The sequence below is a fragment of the Neodiprion virginianus genome, chromosome 5 (assembly GCF_021901495.1).
Source record: "Neodiprion virginianus isolate iyNeoVirg1 chromosome 5, iyNeoVirg1.1, whole genome shotgun sequence".
Classification (NCBI taxonomy): Eukaryota; Metazoa; Arthropoda; class Insecta; order Hymenoptera; family Diprionidae; genus Neodiprion; species Neodiprion virginianus.
In genome coordinates, this window is record NC_060881.1 from 34,680,624 (window position 1) to 34,704,267 (window position 23,644).

Below are 23,644 nucleotides of genomic sequence, written 5' to 3' on the forward strand. Positions count from 1 at the left end.
GGTTTTGAAAAGAACGGATGAAAAACAGAACAATTCAAAAAGCTATTGTCTAGGAAATGTTGACAAAACAAATTTTGAGATCTTAAACTCGTTGAAGAAAATTGGACAATAAATGAGAAATGAGAATACGCACCTGATCAGAGTTTGGGTGAGCAAAGAGTACTGTGCCAATACACCATCGCAGACATTCGAACTGCGGTCAAGATGTTTGTTTCACGCTTCGACAACAGTGCATTAGAGCAAATCGTTATCGAGAGCAGCATCCGGTGGTACAGAAAGGTCAGAGTTTCAACATGCGAAAGGAAGTCGGCAGTTTTTCGTAAAAATTGCCACGCGTGACATAGATTGATACACTGTTACTATGTCGACTGATTACTGCTAGAGTCGACAGAATTGAAGGGTTAAATGTCGTAGAGATCAATCGAATCGGTATAAAAGCCCTTGCAAAATCGGTACTCATCACTCCAACTGGACGTCAAGCAGCAGAATGTGGTCTCCTCTACTTCTGTGTCTCCTTGGTAAGTACTTGATGTATACACATTATTTTATTTGCAACTATTCAATTTTGACTTTTTGTCACAAAATTCACAAGCATAGCATAGTAATGTATTCGGATTACATCATAATTGGTGAAATCGATTTTTGTTTTATGATTGTAAAAGTCGAAAGCTGAAAAATCATTGTAGCTTGTAATTCGTCAAACAAGATTGATTTTAACATGTTTGAATAAAATTCTTCTCTGTCCTGTAGTTGGAATCGCTTCCGCGGCCAATCAAAATGCCTGGAAGCAAGGCCAAGAATACACCTATCAGGTGCGCGGTCGCACATTGGCGGCTTTTCACCAACTCGAAGATCAGTACACCGGTATCGCGTTAAAGGCTCAGCTCAAGTGTCAGCCGAAAGGATCCGACTCGTTGAGCTGTAGCATCCAAAGTCCTCAGTTCGCAGAGATTCACGCTCAGCTACCTGGTGGATGGGATTCTCCTCTACCCGAGAAGAAGACCAATTTCCAGCAGTTCCCGCTGAGCGAAAAGCCATTTGAGATCAAATTCAAAAATGGCGCGATCGACGACCTTATCGTTGAGAAGTCTCTGCCAGTCGACCAGGTCAACATTATCAAGTCCATCGTCAGTCAACTTCAAGTTGATACGCAGGGTGAGAACGCCATAAAATCTCGCTACAACCAGGAACCCGAAGGTAACAACGCCTACGCCACCTTCGTGACCATGGAAGATACTGTTACCGGCGAGTGTGAGGTCTTCTACGACGTTAGCCCTCTGCCAGAATTCGTGCTCCAAACTAAACCGGAGCTGGCTCCATTCCCACATCTCAAGGGAGATGGACAGATCATTGATATTGTGAAGACGAGTAACTTCAGTAACTGTGGAAATCGTAGGAGTTACCACTTTGGTTTCAGTGGCGAAACTGATTGGGAAGCTGGAAGCAACTCCATGGGTGATCTGCTCTCTGTAAGTGCATATATTGACTGTAAATGTTTTCGACCCACTTGTGCACCGGTGCATATTAATAGAGGGGGGCGTTTATACTCAAATTTTTATCAACATATCTAAGAGGGTTTTTCATTGTTGCAGAAATCGTCTGTCAGCCGTGTGATTATTTCTGGAAGTCTGGATCATTTCACCATCCAGTCATCGGTCACCACAAATAAAATTATAGTGAGCCCGACTATTCATAACACACAAAAGGGTATGGTTGTCAGCAGGCTGAACATCACCCTGCAATCAGTCGATTCTGCTTCTGGAAGCCCCAAATCTCCATCCAACCCAGAGTCTATGGATGACCTAGTGTTCATCCCTTACAGGGAAAACGACAAACGTCAGCGTAGCTCAAGAAACAGCGGTCGTGATGATGACGACTCCTCATCTTCTTCCTCTTCTTCCTCTTCTTCCTCTTCGTCAAGCTCTAGCTCTTCTTCGTCATCCTCGTCTTCGGAAGAAAATGGTCACAGTCAGGGTCGGCCATTCAAACACAACTATGGTCGCTACCCGAATCCAAACCAGTACAATGACCAACGTGGACATCGTCAAGCTCGTGCAGCTAATGATGACTCAAGCGATAGCTCTGACTCAAGTTCCAGCAGCTCAAGCGAAAGTGACAGCCTTAGTAGCAGCGAGGAATACTGGTTGCCAAAACCTACCTTGCAAAATGCTCCTGACCTTCCCATGCTTTTCTTCGTCGGCGACAAAGTCACTGTAGATCACATGGATCTAGTTTCCTACACCAAGAAACTCGCTGATCAGATCGGCGCTGAGCTTCAAAAACCGAGTAGCATCCCAAAGGAAGATACCCTTGAAAAGTTTGCTGATCTTTCTGCCCGCCTACGTACCATGAATACGAAGCAGATCGAGCAGGCCGCGTCCAAGATGTACACACCAGCCTCTCAATGCCCAGGTGATAAGGATAGCAAAACCCAGAGTATCAAGTGTGCTTCGTGGGCAGCCTTCCGCGACGCAGTTGCTCAAGCCGGTACTGGACCTGCGTTTGTTGTGATCAAGGACTGGATTTTATCTAAGAAGGTCAAGGGTTTTGAAGCTGCGGAATTGATCGCCGTATTGCCAGCGACCACCAGAAATCCTACTTCTGAGTACATGGATGCATTCTTTGAGCTTGCCACCAGCCAAGAAGTCACCAAACAAGCTCACCTCAACTCTACAGCAATTCTGGCTTTCGCAGATCTCGTACGTGAATCGCAGGTAAACAACGCCTCGGCCCACAATCGCTATCCTGTGCACAGTTACGGTCGTCTCTCCCCTAAGAACAACCCAGCTGTTCAAAACAAATGGATTCCTTACCTCGAGAATCAAATGAAGAGCGCTATCCGTGAGGCTTACAGTCCAAAAATTCAAGTGTTCATCCGTGCTCTTGGTAAAGTCGGTCACCCTAAGATGCTCGCTGCTTTTGAACCATACCTAGAAGGTGAAGAGGATGCCACAAACTTTCAACGCCTGACCATGGTCCTCAGTATGGCCAACTTAGCTGAACTGTACCCGAAGCAAACACGCGCTGTACTGTACAAGATCTACCAAAATACTGGTGAATCTTCTGAAGTTCGTACCGCTGCAGTCTTCCAGCTGATGAAGACCAAACCACCCGCCAGTATGCTCCAACGCATGGCTCAATTCACCAACGAGGACACGAACAACCAGGTCAACTCTGCCGTCAAGTCTGTCATCGAATCAGCAGCTGAACTTTACGATTCTGATTAGTAAGTACCCAAAGAATCTCAAAAAGAGAAATAATATTATCAGATTACCGTAGTAATGACTCATGGTGACTTATTCTTTGTAGCTCTGCGAACGCACGTGCTGCACGCGATATGCTAAATCCCGAATACATGGGTATCCAGTATTCCCGAAGCTGGCTTCACGATTATGTTCACGAAGAGTTGAACGCTGCTTACAAAGCTAGTCTTAGCTGGATCGGAAGTCAGGACAGCATCGCCCCTCAGGCTATATTTGGTGCCTTGAAACGTAACAAAGGTGGATTCGCAATGCCCACTAGTTTCTATGGTGCCGCGGTATCCAGCTTTGATGATTTGCTCGACGTTCTCTACGACCAATACGAGAATGACGATGACAATGCCCAGAAAGGCAAAGGCAAGTCCAGCAAGTTCAGTCCTCAAAATATTTTGAGTGCACTAAACATCCAAAGCGATGACGACGAAGAACTCGAAGGACATATTTTCATCGACGGATTCCTTCAATCCACCCGTTTCATGGCATTCGATAACAACACCATCAAACAATTCCCCAGCTGTAAGTACAGTACATAATTTGAGAAATGTAGTTTTCCTAGATAACTTAGTTTCTACTTCGGCGAACGATTTATCATGGCAATAAATATTTTTAGGGGTCAAGTCAGCCGCAGCCTCTTTGAAACATGGCCAGAAATTCAACTACACCAAACTGTACAGTGACAACGAAGTGACCGTCATTTTCCCAACGGCGATGGGTCTGCCATTTGTCTACACCATGAAGACTCCTTCTCTTGTACAAATCGGCGGCGAAGTACGTGCTAGAGCACACCCAGGTGACTACAGCGGCTCCTCCCATGAGATCTCTATTCCTGCTGCGGTGAACGCTAGTGCCCAAATTCATGCCGTCTACTCCAAAAAGATGATCGCACGATTCGGATTTGTCAACCCCACCAGCAACCGTCACCATATGGCTGGTTACGATCAGAACTTCCAAATCAACGTGCCACTGAGCGCTGAAGTTGATTTGGATTTCGAAAATAGCCACATCCGCATAAACCTTGAGCCCATTGATCAGGATAAGAGCTATAACCTTGTGCACTACAGCAGCTGGCCATACACTGTTCAGTACGATTTTCTCAATGGAAAACCAGCTTCCCAACAGGAAGGTTACCAGTCCATCGATGATGACGATTCGGAAGACCGAGAGTGGTCCTTTGGACATAAGTCTACCGGTCTTGTGTTCCGTTTCACAGCTGAAAGTGATGATGAACCTGAACAGCTAAGCAATTGGGCCTTGAGGATGTTTGAGTCTGAAGATCCATTGGCATCCTACGTCTTCTCCTCAGACGTAGAAAGCATCCAACAGTCCAATTACAATTTGATCTGGGATGCTAAACAAAGCAGCAACGACGCCGTAGAACTTACGTTCTCCTACTCCGATTACACGAAGGGACAGAGCGGCAGTTCAGCTTCAAAGTCAGCTTACCAACACCCGGCAGGCCGTAAGAGCTCCGCTGACGATGATAACCAATCTTCCGACAGCAACGCCTCAGCCCCTCAACCCCACAGCCGCGAACCTGACAGTGAAAAACGTCAAGAGCAGTTCCTGAGGGAGGCTGCCTCCGGGATCAAAGACGCGTATGCCCGGGCTTACGATTTCGGTGCGGAATTCCATGGTAAGAACAAGGCGCAATTTGCAGCCACTATCGCAGTGGCCAGCAGCTTTGTTGACGATAAGAGCCGAGTCGTCTTCTACTACGGCAGTGACCCTGCACAGCAGAAGAACTACGAGGTCTGCATGTCCGCTCAAAGCTCAAGTCCTCAAATCCCACGCATGAACTTCGCCCAGGCATTGAAGGCCGAGCCAACAACCAAAGTCGCAGTTGACATTAAATTCGGTGAAAACTGCCAGTCTGGCGCAAGAGTACAAATTAAAGGTAAATTAGAGCAGTCCGACGAACGCAGAGAGTATCTTCAAGATGACCCGATGGTTCTGCAATGTGCTCAAGAGATGCAGGAGGGTAACAACGTTCTGCCAGCTTGCCGCAACGCTACGGCTCGCGCAAACTCTTTGGATGAAGGTAGCTTCACCATCAAGTACCAGCAGATTCCCGACACAGTAAAGAATATCACCGCTAAAGCCTATAGCATTGTTCGCCACCTGACCTATCACTACGCCTACGAAAACTATGTCGATCCCGAAAACCAGGCTGAAGGCCAGATCAATGTCGAATACGGAATGGCACCCAACTTTGAAAGCCTCAACGTAACCATGAACGCACCTGGTTTCGACGCCAACATTACAGATCTGGACATCAGCGCGTGGGCAGCTCCCCTCCTCGCCATAGACCCCGTTCAATCGGCTCAGCGTCGTTTTGGAAGGGAAGTCCTTGCCGGGCAATACAATCGTGAGTTAACGATACATTCGAAAAGCACATTCAATCTTTTTTAGAGCGCATCAACGCCGCAACATAACGTTCTTGTTGAATTCATTTACAGCAACTTGCGTCATTGACCACTCTGCCGCATCTACTTTCGACAACAAGACCTACCCTATCGAACTTGGCAACTGCTGGCACGTTGTGATGACAGCCATTCCCGACGATGACGACGACGACGACGACGATGAAGGTATCTCCGACGATATGGAAGTCAGCGCAGTCTGCCGTGATATCAGCGACAAGCAAAGGGAATGCAAACTGGTTCTCAGAGATACCGAAATCCACATGTACCCGAACAACAACCAGCCCTCCATCAAGGTTGACGGCCAATCTGTCCAACTTTCAAAACACGAAGTCTACCGCTACGACGATGACGACGACGACGACGACGACGAATACGATTTTGAGGCTTACCTCGGACAGCAGGGTGCTGTCGTGATTCATTCTGAGACATTCGGCGTCAAAGCGGCCTACGACGGACAACGCATGAAGCTGGTTCTAAACAACAAATACCGCGACCAGATCCGTGGACTTTGCGGAACATTCACCGGAGAAGAACATGACGACTTCACCACTCCAGAAAACTGCATCCTGAAGAAGCCCGAGTACTTCGCCGCCAGCTATGCTCTTACCAATCAAGACCGCTGCGAAGGACCTGCAAAAGAGAACGCACGCAAAGCTGATCAAGCCAAGTGCTACCGCAAAGTCCTTCTTTTAGGTAATGTCGTGAGCGACCAGGATGCCGGACGTGGAAGGAACATGGGAAGTTCTCGCGGTAACAAACATCAGAACTTTTCCGGAAGGAACAGCCAGGCACGTGGCAGCTGCACGACCTATCGAACCAGCGTGACTCAAGAGGGTGGCCAGGTGTGTTTCTCTCAGAGGCCAGTCGCCGCCTGCGCTCCGGGCTGCAAGCCGACCAGCAAGCAGCAAAAGACCGTGAAGATGCACTGCGTTGAGAAGAGCAGCTACGCCGATTCTCTTGCCCAGCGCATCGATCAGGGAGCTCACCCTGACTTCAGCCAGAAACCCCATAACAAGAGTACCAGGATCTCCGTCCCAGAGAGCTGTGTTCCCGCATAGATCACATCTTCGAAAGTACGGCGTCTCATCACTTATCTGACGTTGTACACTGGTGGTATTTTATGACGACTGCAATACCTATGGACATGTGTATAGTAGTATAGAACTTACAATGTTATCGAATATTTAAAAATTAATTCGAGTGAAAGTGAAAAAAAAAAAAACGAAATTACAAAATTACAAAGTTCATGTATTTATATTGAATAAAAATTTTCATTGCATATCACGTGATCGCTTATGAGCTGTTAACTTGTATTCACCTTCAAACTTATAATTTGGAAACAAACTCAGTTTAATAATATCAACAGTAGAAGATTCTATTTTTTTAGATAATTTTGTCTTTATTTAAATTACAATTAAATTACACCTACTATTTATACCAGCATACGAAGAGACGAGCATTGGCTTCGACACACAGTCTGAATAATTTACTCATAACAATTTATGACGCCGTTCAATTGTCTCATTGGGAAATATATTAGGGTTCGCGATCTTGACGTACGGATTACTTAATTGTATCTTTCCAGTCTTCCTCAAGATCACCGGTTTAATAATTTTAATGAATTCTAATCGAAATCAAATCATGCTTCTGCATCGTAGTCGTAATTGAATTGTATTCACTTACAATGATTGGAATAATCAATAATTAAGAATCGTTTTGTCGCAGTCAAAACGTTGTGGATTATCGTCTCGTTCTCATTGTAATAGTTATGCATGCATACATCATTATATTTGACTAAAAATGACTAAAATGTATTTTTTAGCCAAAACTATAATAAAATTTTCTTTTTAACTCTTAATTTTTAAATAGCAAAATTGCAATATGCCCAAGACTCAAGAAATCTCTCACTTTTTAAATATGGCCTTCGTCTACAGCTCGTATACGACATATGTGGCATCTAATATCATTAGAGCCTATTAGTTTAAAAAAATATCGCTGGATTTTGATGAACGAAGAAAAAAACATTCTTGATAGACAAACCTGGCTAAATAACAAATAGTATGTTGATTAATGAAGAATTGAATTCTTGAAAAAATTTGATGTTATAACCTTAACTCCAACCATATCGTACTAAAGAGGCTATACATATACATTGTTCTCTTTTGTCATTTCATTGTCAATCACAGAAGGAACGACTGGGGGCGGTGGGGGGGGGGCTATTTCTTGTCTGTATCCACGTCCGCCGACGTTATATTTCCTATGATAGAACGAACACAAAGAAAGAAAAGGAAAAAAAATACAATAGAAAACAGCAGTACATACAAATTACTGTGAAAAATGAAAAATTTGGTTCAATTTTTTGTTTAATTCCCGTTCAATTGATAAGGCAAAAAATTTTCGCGACTGTGTCTGGGAAGTGACTTTTGGAATGTATATCAGCAATGCACGTCTCGCTGATTAAATAGAAAACAAGAAAGATGTTTTCATATGACAAAAATTGATCTATAAACATCCATAAATTGATGAATATTGTAATTTGTCGCGACACTCTCACGTTCATCATACAAATATATGGATATCAAATTCATATTTACGTGTGAATTAATTAATTACCATTGTAACATTTTTACAATAAATGTTTTCTTTTTAATATTAATATTATGATATTATGTATTAACGTATTGGTATATCAAAGTAAGTAGCGATGAAATTCGATTTCAAAGTAAGAACCAATATGTGTATATTAAAGTATTCGTTTTCAGTTAAACTGACTGTGAAACAGAGAGGTAACATGCAATAAGTGCAGGTTTCAGAATGACATTGATTGTACAATTATTCGAATTCTGGTCTTTAGTATAGAGTTATTTTAAATTCTTCAACTGCCAGCCCTAATCTATTATTATTATAGATTTAGTAATATGCAGCAGTACAAAATTGGAAATTGTGTATATAAATATAGCCTACTATTGAATTCTGGAGGAACATGATTATCATAATGTGGGCACAAACATTTCGCCCATTAAGGTCCAGTGAAACTCGACTTTCCTCAGGTGTACAAACCCGTTGTAAAAGTTTAACACGTGTACTACGATGCTGTCGCCGCACAGTGTAGCATTACTAAAACGTGAAACACTGTACACTGCGAAGCATTGCAACGAGGCAAGAAATATCCCGAATATTGTTACAAGAGCAATACCTATTGTTATTATTCTTTAGATGAAAGATTTTCGCAACAAAATATCCTGTGACTAATTTTTCGCTACGAGATACTCTTGCACGTTTTTTCTTTTCCTTCTTGTTATACAATTTTACATTTTCGAAACACACGATGTCATGCTGACGCGATAGAGAATATGTGACAAACCCGATTTGCGTGTTCGCCTCTCATCTTGATAACGATAATTAAATTATCCTAAATATATAATAATATCGTATGTACAATTTTTACGTTTAGTAGCAACAAGCCATGCGGGAGGCGACGGCGTTGCTCCAGGGATGGTTTGATGTGTACAAGATAACATACGCGGTGTTGAAAAAAAAAACCCCGCTTCGTTACTGGATGATAACGTCGCCGTTGTTCGCCTTGACGGAGTCCATGTTTGGTACGTAGTCCAAGGCCATTAGGCAGGCAAAAACTGTCATCACCATTTTTGGTTTAACTTCCGTGATGTCTTCGGGCAGGGCGTAAACCCTCGCCCCAATTTTACGGGCCATGGATATCGCGTACTTTGCGTTGTCCAGGTTCTCCTGCTCGGTGCCGCCCTCCTTTACCAGCTCGTAGTTTATGATCCCCGGTTTTATCGTGTCGATCAGGTCGATAACAACCTTCGCGTCGGATATGCTGTAGTCCTGAAAACTCTTAATGCTGCTGTTCTTCCCCGCGGCTTGAAGCTTCGAGTTGACCCACTGAACGATCGATTTCTCAACAATCGGACTGCCCTGGTTCCCGGCCAACGAGGCAAGGATCGATAGAGTGTAAGACCTCATCAGCTGCCATATCAAAGCCAGCGTCAGAGTCGCGTTGCCGTCGTTAATGTCCTGCCCGGCAATACCGACAAGCGAGAAGTTCATCTGTTTACCAAGGTCGACAGCGTAGTTGCAGTTCTCCAACTTCTCCATGAATTTTCTGAGCTTGGTGAACTTCTTGTGAACCTTGTTCCAACTGACCGTGCCAGGCTTGATAATGTCGTAGAGTTGGAATATCACCAGACCGTCGGCTAAGTCGGAGTACAGCCAATTCACATGGGGCGAAATGCCCAGCGAGTTCATCCAATTTCTATACGTTTTTTCCTCCCTTGTTTCCTCCAGTGATTCCAGTCCTTCGATCACGGTCTCAGGGTTGTCCAGGCCAGGATGGTTGTTGAACAGATTCGCAACGAAGGCCAAGTTGAGCTTGTAAATGCCGTTGACGACGTCGCTCGGGGTGACGAAACTTCTACAACCAAGTTTCGCGGCCTGCTGCAGCATTATCTCCGCCCTCGTGCTGTGGTTCGGTTCCATCAGAGCTTCCAGAGTCACGTCAGCGTCTGCCGGAGCTATTTGCTTTATCAGATGCGAGTAGATCTCCGAATCGGTGATGTCCGACTGGAAGTTGTTGCACCTTCTCGCTATTCCGGCATTCTGGAGGTGATGGTTCACCCATCGCAGAAGTATCGCCTCAGGCGACAACTTCAGTAGGTCCTCGATCCGCTCTCCGTCCTGCAGCAGCGTTGTCAAACCTGGACAGTTCTCAAGGGTTATTTGATTGAATAATCCGATTCTGATTATCTGCCACAAGAGTCCGAGGACTAGGTGAGGTGATCCTTTCGTCAAATCGTGTGCGTCAATGTTTATTATGTTGCAACCAATTGCTTGGGCCGATGATAGAGCTAGCGTCAGGTTCTCATGCTTCGTGTAGAGGGTCAAATTCTTCTTGTTTATAGTCCTTTCGTCGATCGTGTCCGGGCAGGAATGGTTTATAATTTTACTGTAACAAACGCGTTTTAAAATTAGACATGCACTTCAACTGAATTCGTCAAATTATAAAGCGGATGAGTCATGGCATTTTTATTGCCAAATCCGGAGGGATTTGATCAAGACTTTTCAATATATCGAATATGAAGAGTAAGCTGTTCATGTAACAAATGGATTAACTACTCAAAACCGCGCCTCTTTATCTGATATCCCTGAAAATATGCTTTATCTTATCTTACAATTAATAGTGTACACGATTCTTTCAGCACTGCGTGTCCGATAATCTTGACTTACCACAGGAGTATTCCATCCTTGACCTTATCGTAGAGGGTTTTTCCTTCTGGATCAATCGGCAGGAGATGTTTAAGGTCCGGATCGTAGCCCAAGTTTGTATTTACCCAGTCGCTGAAGGCCAGCTGTTCTTCCAGCCTTACTGAATGGGTCGTTCCCTCGCTCGAAGCGTCAGAAATACCGCCGAGAGTTTCCAAATTCTCTTTCTTAGATACAACTTGTTTGAAAGTAGACCCAAGCTCGTTAGCTTTCAGCTCTTTGCATAATTTCTCAAACTCCTCAAAAGACAATCGTCCCTTATGCTCCAGTCTCTCCTTGTCGTCGTACTCTTCAATCATTTGGCGAACTTTGTAGCCGGGCATTTTGAATCCGCATACGGCCAACGCTGTTCTAAGCTCAGCCAAGTCAATGAAACCATCGCCATTTTGATCGATCTGCAACAAATCGGTAAAATTGATTCTCAAATAATTCACATCTCTATAAAATCATCAGTCATGCTAATAAACTATTAATCTCTATCATTGCGAAGGTTTATTGACTGTCTGCGAGTCGAATGTTAATTACTAGAGACAACACGAAGGGACGATATCAAAAACAACTTACTGAGTTAAACAGATTGAAAAAATCTTGGAAATATTCGTCCATGACATCCCATTTTTGCATCGATTGGATCTCCATTGTTACTATTATTGTTCTTAAGCACTCTGAATAATTGTATTACTAGAAGACAAGAATTGAGTAAAACGTTCTCGCGGAACTCTACCGAATTGAAACTTGCAAAAGCACTCAGTGAGTCGACAGTCGGACAGACACAGCTGCTTATCAACGTTATCATTGATACGGAGGTTCGATGAAAAAAAAAAAATTAAAAAAAAATACCGGGAACCAATACACTTCTAGTTTTTATTACATCACCACGCACATACGCGGATAAGACAGAGTATTACACGATTGAACAAGATTTTATCAATTGATGGAAGCTGTTGATTAAACCTTGATGTTTGGAAGTAGGTATCTTTTCGTATGAAGTACGCTCGGTCATTCGCAAAATATTTTTTACTATGCGGGTTGGGAAAGAATGTACAATTGGGGTGAATGATTTATTACACATAATACCGATCAACGGAAAATCTTTGGCTATCAAAGTTAACGAGGAGGAGAAGAACTGTTTTGGAACTCGGCCATAGTCAGCGAATACAAATCATGCCATGTAACTGTCGTTGTCATTTTTTGCGCGGATGAAAAAAAGGAGAAAAAATGGAAACTCATCGACGTAGTGTTTGCTCGGATCATTCTCACTTCAGTTTATCCGAGAGAAACGAACTCTCTGATACAACGAACTCTTGAAACGAGGTTACAGACCTGGCCTGTCACCAAGGACAAGGTTGCGCGGTGGCACGTGGACTAGAAGTTGACCAGTAGTTGCCATCTGCATTTGAACAGTGCTGTACAATCCTAGATGACTTCGGCGTTTTTTTATTGTTTTTATTCTTCGTTTATAATCGCAAGTATCGTGTGCTGTATAATAAATACGAGATTTCGTCAGTCATTGAGAATAAACGAGATTTTAGAACAATTAGAATCTGAGCTATAACCTATCTGCTGGAAAATCATCACACCGCGTGACACGAAAAGTTTGGATAATCTTACATCGGCGTCCCTTAATCGATTCCGTGATGTCCGACTTCAAATGGAGGGCAAAGTCTAAGCTCGATTTGAATCACAGTTATTCGTAGTCAGTAAAATATATAATAATATATTTTTTAACATTATTTATTCATGATTTGAAATTCGTTGTGCGACCTAACAATAATTATTTTCCCGCAAACGATTTCTAGTAGGTATAGATCTGTGAACAATTCATCAGTTTTAGTATAACCGTTAGTCTGCGATCAGTTGGACAGCGGTGTAGGTATATATGTATATATATTACATTATCTTTCACTCGATACGATAATTGGATGTTTTTCAGTCGGGATCCTTGCGATTTTTCTCAGGGTGAGTCACTCCTTCGCTACGATGAATAATTACGAATTGTTTAAAGCGAAGACATCGCACGACGAGATCGGAATTTCTCATAAACACACTTGTACCACGAACTATACTAGCGAGGTCGTCGCGCGCCCGATGACGCGATCACAACAGTTTGAAACGCATTGATGCACACATGTGTCTGTGTAAATCTGATCCACAGCTGTAAACACGGATCAAAAAAAGTATAACGAATCCCGCTTTGTAACGGTTTTTATTGTTCCAATTCCAATCCCCGTTGTAATCACTCTTCTCCACGCTTCGAGAAAAATTCCGCCCGAGTAATATGCGCAAACATGAGTTGTAATTATTATAATATTAAGCAGGGTACGTTAATTGTTATCTGAGAACAATACGAACGAGTAAAATTCTTCTCAGCCCTCAATTAGACTCTAAGAGGTTATTGTAAAACAGTGCGAACACTAACTGATCTTTCTGATTTTTTCCCCATATGTTCTTGTTTCAAAGTAATTTTGAAAATTAGAATAATATCAACTACTCTCAATGATAATCCGTTGACGCATTACAGGAAAGTGAGAGTGTCCCTGCTATTGATCAACATTCGAAAGTCAGTCAAACAACATAGGCGGTAGATATGCGGGAAAGCGCATATATGCAGATTGTTACTGCATGCATTATAAGATATACGCAAGAGCCATTGAATACAAACCTAAATACGACTGAACTGATTGTGAGCGAAAATTGGACTTGGAGAATTTGACCATGTTGAAGTTGGTAACGTTATCGTAGCGACTTATGCTGATGAAAAACCGTTATTTCACGATTTTGGAATAGTTTGAAGATCAGTAAAACGTCATAAAACGAAACATACTCATATTTCGAAGTCCAATGTTTCGTTACGGTAACGTTACTAACTTCAATCTCGTAGAATTTCAATTCTCTTTTGTGATTATTCAAAGCCATCTAAAGTCAGCATAGAGAAGAGCGACGATGTCGAATAAGCAAATAGTCGCCAATCCTAACTTTGACATAGCAAGTGGGCTGCAGATCTCAATGTAATTATATCATCGCAATGACGCAAGTTCTTTAATGAATGCAAAATAAGACACACGTCGAGCCTACGCATCTCTTGACGCCAAACTGGCAGTGGAACGTTTTTGACCGGCCGTCCTACGCACCCAATTGTAAGACTGCTGAAATCTGAGTGACTTTTCAGTTCGATGAAACGTGCTGTCGTTACAATTCTGCAGCTCTCTGTATTAGTTTTTCTCATTCTCTCCACATAAGGTTCTGCTGACCATGAGATGACTCCGCAACATACCTTATCCCCGCATGTCTTTTTTCATTGTAAGTAAGTAAGTGTGTATGCGTAAGTCTGACTTCTGCATCACGATCAAACAAGACTGTTCGTTCAACAGCTGATAAATTGCACTGTCAACGATGCGGACTAACAGTCAATATTAATATCCCATACAACGTCACAAATTTTCCGATAATTTTTACTTCACACATGGCAGTGGCTGCAGTACCACGTGGACGTACCGTGGTACATTCACTCGTCATCGTAACACTACGCACTTGTTCATACATTCGCGGCCAATTGATGCTTCCGTAGATAAGAGTTTAGATCCTTTCTTTAAACGCTTCCTGAGTGGATTTTATTGGATAAAACGGAGCCACCAGCATCTTGACCCTACGTTTAAATAAGACCAGTCGTATTGTTGCCGCCTCTCTCAGGGTTCATTCACAACATCAAACTGGCTTCAAGTTACCAAATGGAATAGGTATGCCTATTGCGTCGCACCTCGTCGGATTGCTCATTAAAACAATCCATTAATCCTCGGATGAGTCAATCCCAGAGGCATAGGGCGGTGTTTCTTTGTCAAGAACTAGGACATACACACTACATTTACCTCTACTTAGTGTGCCAAACACAAACGAGAGCGGTTTCAAATTCACTAACGACAACAGGTGTTGGTATGTATTCAATTTTGTGAGTGTGCATCGAGTGTTGTTACAGCGTGATGCAACTCAACGCAATTACATAGGGGTTTTAAGCGGGCATGTGCTGTTGCAGTTGCTCGTCTGAGGAATGAAATCGGGGACGCCTGGAACTTGGCGTTATATATATTGAAGAAAAACGAAATGAACGATCGGAAATTCTGGAAATCTTCAACGAGATGTTAGAACTACAAATACTGCAAATCTTTTTTTCAACAAGGCACCGACATTACGGACGTGAGTTATGATTGAAATGGTGTGTAACGATTTATAAATTTATTTCCCGCAAGAAAACGATACCCTGTATTTCATCGGTATCGTATCATATTTGTTAACACCGTTTTTTACTCATTCACGACACCGCAAATGTTACCTAATACATGCTATGTGGCACGGTACAAGGTACTCGATCGTAAAAACCACGTGCTATATACAAAGTCGATTTCATGCGTGAAGTGCACACGAAGTGTCGTTATAGAAACAAGTACTAACGATAAGTGAAAAAATAATTTAGAGTTTCGTACAGCTAAGGTAGATTGTGGTCTTTGTCGTTAAGGAAGCCAAAAAGTACAACGAATTAGAAACGAAACTAACAATGAACTTGACGCTATTAAACCAAAGTAACGTATTCAATTAATTAACCAATTTTAACTACTACTACTACTACTACTTCTACTACTAAGTTTAAGTAACTACTTCTACTACTAAGTAAGTTTCCTGCACGAGGAAACAAAGGAACGACGGCATAATTACAAGTACGTTCTCAAAGAACCGTCGGCCTGCACATTCGACGCAAGGCTTTTAACAAGTGAACTACGCCTAATCCCTGAGAAAAGTGTATACCTTCTGTAATATCATAATGTTGCGTACCGTAAGCGTGAACCCTATTATGAAGAAAAACGAGGTCGGGCGAACCAGAAAATACGAAACCACAGCCTTTGGAGGTAGCCGATCAATGGCTGAGGTCAATACCTAACAACTTCGCAACGCTGAAGTTGGTGAGGTTAGCGTAACAAAACGTCAGAGGAGAAAATCATTACAAAGTACCGAGTGACTTTCAAGGAGTTGACTAGGCGAAATATATGAGTATGTTTTGTTTATCGTGATTTACTAAATTTCAAACACTATGCTAAATGTGCGAGGTAACGGTTTTTCCCAAACACGTATCGTTACTAACTTCATCCTCATACAACTTCGATCAGTGAGTTAAACGCTCAGAATGGACAATACTGTTGAACGGGAAAGTCGTCATGGTCAAACAACGCACACGTCATCCGTGGTTGATGGAACAACCTGCAGCCAAAGATGAATCATATCGACGTGAAAATCAGGTATATACCTAGTGAACAACAGCAGTGATCTCTTAACCCGGATTCCATAATTCGTCATAACATACCAGTTCGTAAGTACCGAAAGAATGACTGGCTCTCCGACGGCAGGCTATCTCTCACAACTTCGTCAAGTATCATTTTGATTAGAAGATACTCCCACGTCCGATCATTTCTCCATCCGTCCGAGCATCCGTATAATAATATACAGAAACGCGTGAGTAAGCGAATGATAAGAGAATCCCGGCTTTCTCATTCTCGATTAGAAACCAGGGAACGACGACCTTACACGATTAAATATGGTTTCAGCTGAGAAGTGCTCATCGAGATGAGGATGAAGTTAGTAACGTTACTTTAACGATGCATGTTTAGAAAAAATCGTTTCTTCGCACCCATGGCAATACCTGAAATTTGGTAAACCATGTCAAATAAAACATACTCTTATTTGGAAAAGCCAACTCCTTGAAACTCATTCTAAAGTCGAGAACTGATATTTTCCCTAATGTTTCGTTACGTCAACGTTACCAACTTCAGCCTCACTCATCGAGCGCATACGCATGAAATTCATATCCGCAGGTCATCAGTTTTCCTGAATTTCACCGTTCAAACGGGTTCTGGATTTTGAGTAACTTCATCGCAACGAAGTCATGGTCAAGGTGTGGTGGTATAAGTGGCACGCTTTTCAACTCTGATTTCAGGTTCACGCAACCGAGTATTAAGTGTTGTTAAAGCACCTGTTAAGCAGCGCGTAACTTACGGTACACGAGACTATTTTTCAGCATCACGTTTCGCTTTTGTTTTCTGTTGCAGCACACGTGACGCGACTAAGAAAAACTTAATAGCCCGTTGTGCTCGTCCTCCGATATTACAAGCTGCACCTTGACACGAAAGTGTTGTAGTTTTGCGGTTGAAGAAGCGCGCGAGGATTCAATATTTTATACTATACTTAACCCTGTCATACATTTTTCCTTCCATGCGATTCACTTGAAATTTTGCGCACATGAGCTTTTAGGATCGCTGATTACGAATCTGAACTCAAAATTCCGAAATTCAAAATGGCCGATTCAATATGGCGAACAAACAATAGTAACAACACAATTTTGACAAGATTCTGTAGAATTTTTCGGTGTGTATTAAGTTTGTGTAAAAATTGGCCTTCGAATTGCATCGTAGATTAGCAGAACATGCTTTTTTTCGTGGAAAAGTACGAATTTCAACAATTTGTTTACATCTGCTACTTTTGCAAGAAATCAATAAATAAGTTTTCTAATTTTTTTTTTTTTTTTTGACTTTTCTTATATTTCTAGATTATATCATAATTCGTACACAATAGACCCTTGAAAGCATAAATAATATTTGACCATCATTTTTATTTTGTAAAACCTATTCCGTACCTATATGGAAATTTCCTATAGGTACTGAAAATTTCATTCCGTAAATCCATTCAATCGATGGAAGAAGACTCGAAATATCGAATGTATCAGAATTTGAGATTGCACGATCAACTCTTACCGACTTAACGGGAAGCCTTTGATCTCGCTCACAATAAATTACGATAATTATGAGTATTATTAAAAGATTAATTATACAAGCAGTTCGGATCAGTGCATAATTTTGAACTCAAGTAACGTTGAAGTACTTCTGCAGAGGAATTAATATCTTTTTTCTGCTAAACCACGATAAGAACCGCCACGGGAAGTGCTTGCGATAGACGCGGATGTAACTATGCGACACTTATAATACATACATACATACATACATACATATATATATATATATGTATATATATGTATATATATGTATGTGAATCAACGCGATGATTGCTAGACGAGTAACGCAGTCTACTAGGTTTCAGTGAAACCGGTATAACATCGCACCGCCGAAATACGAGTATCGGGATTGCGAAATTTTTTCTGAAATCGTACCACGACGAAAGACGATACATCCGCTCTGACTCAACAATTGCGTATAAGAGCCTTCTGCATCAGGGCTCTAACTCCCAATTAGAATTTTCCGTTGCTCAGTGCAAACACAGTGTAAGCGGTAATTTAAAACTGCGTTGAACAGGATCCGTGCGATATATTATACAGTGGGCGAAACTACAGGTGCAAAGATTGAATTCAATTAAACTGACACAACTTTTGAATGGATCAGTTGCTGCGGTAATAAATTACCGAGATTCACATAGTTAAATTGATCACCGTTACAGAGGCTGATTGTTTAATTAATTTCTTGACACTGCACAAATTTCCGGCACTGATATACGGTCAATATAAAGCACTTGCCGCTACATTTTTTTTTTTTTATCGGAAAGTAAACTTGATACGTCTTTATGCGTATGATACGTACAGACGTATACGTATAAGTTTGTATTCAAACGTTTCAATTCAATTCAATTCAAATTCAAAAAGGAAATAACAAAAAATACCACAGCACTCTTCCGTTTGAGGTTTGATGTTCTTAATAATCAATGTTTAGCGCGTCGATTTCTCCTATCGTTGATGCGCCATATCCGTTGTTACGCCATCCTGACACTCCCACATTGCTGGTACACAGTTCACATGAGAATCCAGGATGCAAACCGAGGATGTTTACGTGTGAACAGTAGCAAACCATCGCGTATTGTGCTCAAAGTAGGCTGTCGGAGAGTGTTTCCCATAGACTATTAGACGGGCATCCAGGAGGTTCAATACACCGTTGGGGAAACTGTACTAAAGAATGTACACAAGGATCGCTTGGATGTGAGGAAAGAAGTCGTCTCTTTCGCGTTTCTTGCGCCGTCGCTTTGAAGTGTCGAAGCGGCTCCATCGACCCCAAGGATCTCGTAAATATCCGAAATGATGAACTTTTGAGGTGAGAGACGAACGAGGAATCACAAGTGGCGCTTGTACGATCTCTGCACAGCGCACCAAGTGGGCACAGGAATTAAACGTCCTGCCGATAAACACGTGAGAATAGAGTCAGCCTGTGTATACCGGACCGGTAATCGGTCGTTGAACCGAAGAAAGCTCGACTGGCCATGCAGCCGAGGAGCCAGACTAAAATTCCGAGACGTATATGCGGCAGGATCGCATCTAAAGCAGCCCCATTCCTGACCGCTTCAATTTATCTGTCCGCTAGAATTGAAAGTCAAAAAATCGGAGTGCAGAGTCCTAGTTGCGATCTGACCGCGAACGTTCTGAAACTGCGTCCTGCATTCTTTACTCCAGAGATCAGGAGACGAAGGGATCGTTGATTTCGCTCGCAACTTTAACAGCTGATGTATGTACTCGCGGGTTAATTGACCGCGGTCACGTACTTCCAGGAGAGTGATTTTTTTTTTTTCAAACCATCAACGGGTGACGGATTCTATAAATTACTGGGATGGTGATAATCAAACCATCTATCGTTATACTACGCATATTCGTCGAAATCATTTTATCAACATGTTAGTCATACACATACACCGCGGAAGTTAGTCACAGAAGAGAGTCGATCGCCTGATTTGTCTAAATGAGGATGGTATTCAAATTGACCGAGGTTTTTACTTAAAATCAGATGTTGAACTAGATTTCTATCCTTTCCACGAGAAATGCGGTTACCCCATTCTGTGTGTACGAGTAATTATCAGTAGCTAATCGCAAATACACTGCAATTACGGTACGCCAACATTCTTTATTTACTAGACTTGTTTACATGTGCTTGTGTGCTCGGAGTATAGTTTGCACAATATTACAGGGATTATCTGTCTTTATTTACTTTCAAATTCTTCAATTACCATGTCACAATAAAATTTTCATTATCAAGGTTCATTTGTCGTCTTGTCGAGACCGACGAAAGCTAGGAAAATATTGTTTACAAAAATACTTCTCTCGTTTCTCGGCATACTCCGCATGTAAGTTTCGATTCGATGGATCAAAGCTTACAATTAGTGTAGCAATAGTAAGCTCTTGTGTTTATAGTTTTTCTATCTTGTCTGTACAAACTTTTGTCCGCTTCGAAGCGGCAGGTATACCACAATTTATATATACATATATGCATTGTACGAGGGAAAGGTCACAACCGGTTTTTGAAAAGAGGAAATAAAAAAAAAAGATATGAATATGAACAAGGAGCAGCTGAGAATAAAAAAAAGAACGGCACGTGTCACCTGGAGCAAGAACGTAATGTGATTCCTCTTCACCCCTTGCGCTCAAAACGAGATTAGCTTGTACATGTGCGATCTTTACGTGAAAAACTCGAAGTACAATTAACAACCGTTAATTTTTCTATGAAAAAAAAACAAAAAAAAAAAAAAAACTGCGAGATCCTCGAATCAGTCTTGGAGTCCTAAATACGACTCGAAAAGTACTTGAAAGTGACAAAATTAGCAACGATTTTTGCCCCCGCGACGCAAGTGCGATCCGGGGGATCAGCCGCTGAAGACACGTGGTACCAACCAAGGCTATAAGGATCACGGTTGCGTTCTATTATCTTCCATTCCTTTGTGTGTTCTTCTGCGTACATCGAGACTTTTAAAAATATCTACTCTATGGAAACTAGGCGATAAATATCTATGTATAGCCCTCGGCTTATGACTCGATAAGAGTAGTTACCTAAGCTCGATGGATAAACATACTTACATGTATTCAACCATTTACGGTCATGCAGACCGCGTACCTCGAATCGAATGAGCCATGAATTTTGTAACAACACACATAACCAAGCAGCAATAAAACAACGATCAGTCACTTGTACGTTCAATTTTTTTGATGTTTTTTTTTTTGTTTTTTTATCAACTTTTCGAACCAAGTATTATGCTACACCAATTTATAGTGCCAATAAATCATATTACACAGGCATTCCGAGCAACATTCGAAGCGGGAAATAAATTTTTTCCTGCAGAAAAATTATGCCTATCTTCTCTTGTCGCGAATAGAAATGAAAGTAGAATTTGAAAGGAAGCCTATTTTATTGATACCTACCCGCACGTAGATAACACGAAATATATTTTTTCAATTACAGAAGATGTTACATGTTAAATTTATCCAGGCAGTCTGTATTTATTACAGGTAAACAGAGGAATTTAATATGGCCGAGGTAAGAATAATTAATGGAAGAAAAATGAACACTATTTATACGTCAACTTGTAGCATAACAGGACTTGTATAACATGTTGTATCCCATATTATAATATATCGCGTATATATGTGACATTCTAGTTGTGAAAAGAGTCGTCATTTGAGGAATGTGACTTATTTTTATCATTCATTTCGTTGCATACTTTGCTATTTCAGGTGATACGAAACACTGTATATCGTATCGGTATGCAAGTACAACATTGCGTTGATGTGTCATCGCGGAATGGTGTATACCTTACATATGTGTACGCATACATATATATATATATATATATATATATTTATATGTATATGTCACTAGCGTACGCGTTCTAACAGGTAATTGGTAGTAGGGAATGGTTCAAGGAGACTGTTGAATTGATATTCAATGCTCACCGCATTGTCACCCGTTCGAAATACAAGAAAAGAACAATAATAATGATGATAATAAAAATAAAAGGAATAAAGAATAGATGAATAGAACAGCGTCAGCTAGTTTGAAGAAGTATAATTATAGACATCTATTTGTGAATGGGTGCGTGTGTGCTATTATGCTATCATCATAGTTGCCGAAATATTTGCAATGTTTTTTTATCTGCAGTAGGCAGATTACATTTTTTTCACACACCTCAGACATTAACATTACAACCAAAGTTGAATCTCAAGTTCGATCCGACACATGTGAATTATATACGTGCGGATTAATTATTTTTATCGCTGTTCTCTTTGATTCGCTTTTTGTCCAACAGAATTCCAACGTTTCAATTTACAAAAAGTCTCGGCGGTGACAGTGCATACTTGATTAGTTTAACAGTAAATCGCACTGCTCACTCGCAATCAGTGACCGAAAAACGACTATTCAATCTTCGGCTAGGTAAACTCTATGTTATCGTAGAACTTGTATAAGATAATTTTTTTTCGCAGTAAAATCATCGATTTTTATGATAGCGATTAACATCGCTCCACCTTTTTACTGTGCAAAGGTAAATTCGTTTAGTATTGCTGATAATATATAAGGAGCGTAACGGCCATTTTGTACGAATTTCGAAATTGCGGCACTCTTAATATACAGGAATTGGAGAAATAAAGGGTTACTCGCATCGTTCCCCACCTCCGGCAAGAGCCCGCGATCATCTCCCGATGATTTCGACGCATGCCCCAATCCCCGGGGTTATCGACTGTCATAATGGCAGTCCACGAGGATAACCCGGACCCGGCGCCTGGCGCCCGCCCAGTGCGCCAACAATGGGTTGAATACACGCTCGAATATCGCAGAAGGTAGGGTACGAGGGCCGGTAGGAGGAATAATTGCTGAATCGAAGACGGCTCGCGAGAGGAAGGGTGATAACGGTAGCGATCAATATACATACATGAATGACAAGGATTTAAGTTCGTGCGAGAAGAGCGGACAGAGGTACGAAATGGTATTTATCATACCTATATAAATGCTAGGTGGACGGCATTGGTACAAATAAAAAACGTAAAAACGACGCGTACCTAGATCGGGGGTAAACAAAGGAAGAACGCGTCGATTAATTGCAGTTAGTCGATTTCAACTCACCGCTTGAAATTGTTCGAGGAGTTCCTGTCTGTCGTCTATAGCGGTCGCCATGTTGTTAGCTTTTGGTAGTGCGCGGCACTTCTCGGTGGGTTCCCCTTGGCGGCTCGAACCGGATAGCGTTCCTTCACTCCGGGTAACAGGAGCCTCCTGCAACGTCGTTCCAGCAGCGAGCCACTCTAGAAACTGCGTTTCTGCTTATAACGAGCCGGGCAAAGCGGGACCGACACTCTGTCTCTGCGCACGTCGCCACACGCCGCCTCGGATATGACTGGATCACTGGATTTTACTCTGTTCCGTATTCGAACAACGAATATACAGCTCCGACCACCGGGACGCGGCATGCGCGTGTATACGTACACACACGCAAACCGTAATTTATACCGACGTCTCGCAGCCACAAACTCACCACTGAGTCACACTTACTATCATGCACACATATGCCGGACGGATCGGCCACCACGAGTGTCAATAATGTCGTATGGCACCAGTATTCGCATTTTTGTTACGATCGGTACTCGCTTTAGTTCGGTGTTCGTGTATTATACCTGCATTGATCAGATACGCAAAGATGCGATCAGACGACGAGATGGATGGCCGAAAGCCCGAAGCGCTGGATCAGACTCACCCGGGTGTGGGTCAAAATCTTCAAATACCGAAAAGTCGGCTGAACGAAAACCCGAAATTAGGATGTTCGAGAAATCACCCGGTAAAATAACTGTGGTCCCACTCGTTCGTTTAAGCGAACGCTCTGTTATTC

General features: G+C 42.0%; 2 protein-coding genes across 3 annotated transcripts; one reads left to right on the top strand and one right to left on the bottom strand.

Moving 5' to 3' along the window:
• Positions 1 to 403: 403 nt before the first annotated feature.
• LOC124304985 (vitellogenin-like) lies at positions 404 to 6,967 on the top strand. The gene is made up of 6 exons (XM_046763867.1): positions 404 to 518; positions 751 to 1,469; positions 1,593 to 3,226; positions 3,310 to 3,776; positions 3,871 to 5,625; positions 5,717 to 6,967. The coding sequence occupies exons 1-6, from the start codon at positions 488 to 490 to the stop codon at positions 6,739 to 6,741; spliced, it is 5,631 nt and encodes a 1,876-aa protein (XP_046619823.1). The 5' UTR covers positions 404 to 487; the 3' UTR covers positions 6,742 to 6,967.
• Positions 6,968 to 7,059: 92 nt separating this feature from the next.
• Positions 7,060 to 23,178, bottom strand: LOC124304988 (plastin-2). Of its 2 annotated transcripts, none has more exons than XM_046763879.1 (3): positions 22,888 to 23,178; positions 10,931 to 11,361; positions 7,060 to 10,649 (listed from the first exon to the last, which is right to left on the bottom strand). In XM_046763879.1, exons 1-3 carry the CDS (start codon positions 22,936 to 22,938, stop codon positions 9,236 to 9,238), a joined length of 1,896 nt encoding a protein of 631 aa, XP_046619835.1. In that variant the 5' UTR covers positions 22,939 to 23,178; the 3' UTR covers positions 7,060 to 9,235. The 2 variants fall into 2 exon arrangements, with proteins under 2 accessions (XP_046619835.1, XP_046619834.1); XM_046763878.1 differs by lacking the exon at positions 22,888 to 23,178 and adding an exon at positions 11,531 to 11,709.
• Between the last annotated feature and the right edge of the window lie 466 nt (positions 23,179 to 23,644).

Excerpts from the sequence above, each read along its gene's own strand:
- LOC124304985 (XM_046763867.1), top strand. The coding sequence starts at position 488 with ATGTGGTCTCCTCTACTTCTGTGTCTCCTTG. Across the intron at positions 519-750 it reads TCTACTTCTGTGTCTCCTTG|TTGGAATCGCTTCCGCGGCC; the intron begins GTAAGTACTTGA and ends TCTGTCCTGTAG. Across the intron at positions 1,470-1,592 it reads CCATGGGTGATCTGCTCTCT|AAATCGTCTGTCAGCCGTGT; the intron begins GTAAGTGCATAT and ends TCATTGTTGCAG.
- LOC124304988 (XM_046763878.1), bottom strand. The coding sequence starts at position 11,605 with ATGGAGATCCAATCGATGCAAAAATGGGATGTCATGGACGAATATTTC. Across the intron at positions 11,362-11,530 it reads TTTTCAATCTGTTTAACTCA|ATCGATCAAAATGGCGATGG; the intron begins GTAAGTTGTTTT and ends GATTTGTTGCAG. Across the intron at positions 10,650-10,930 it reads AAGGATGGAATACTCCTGTG|TAAAATTATAAACCATTCCT; the intron begins GTAAGTCAAGAT and ends CGTTTGTTACAG.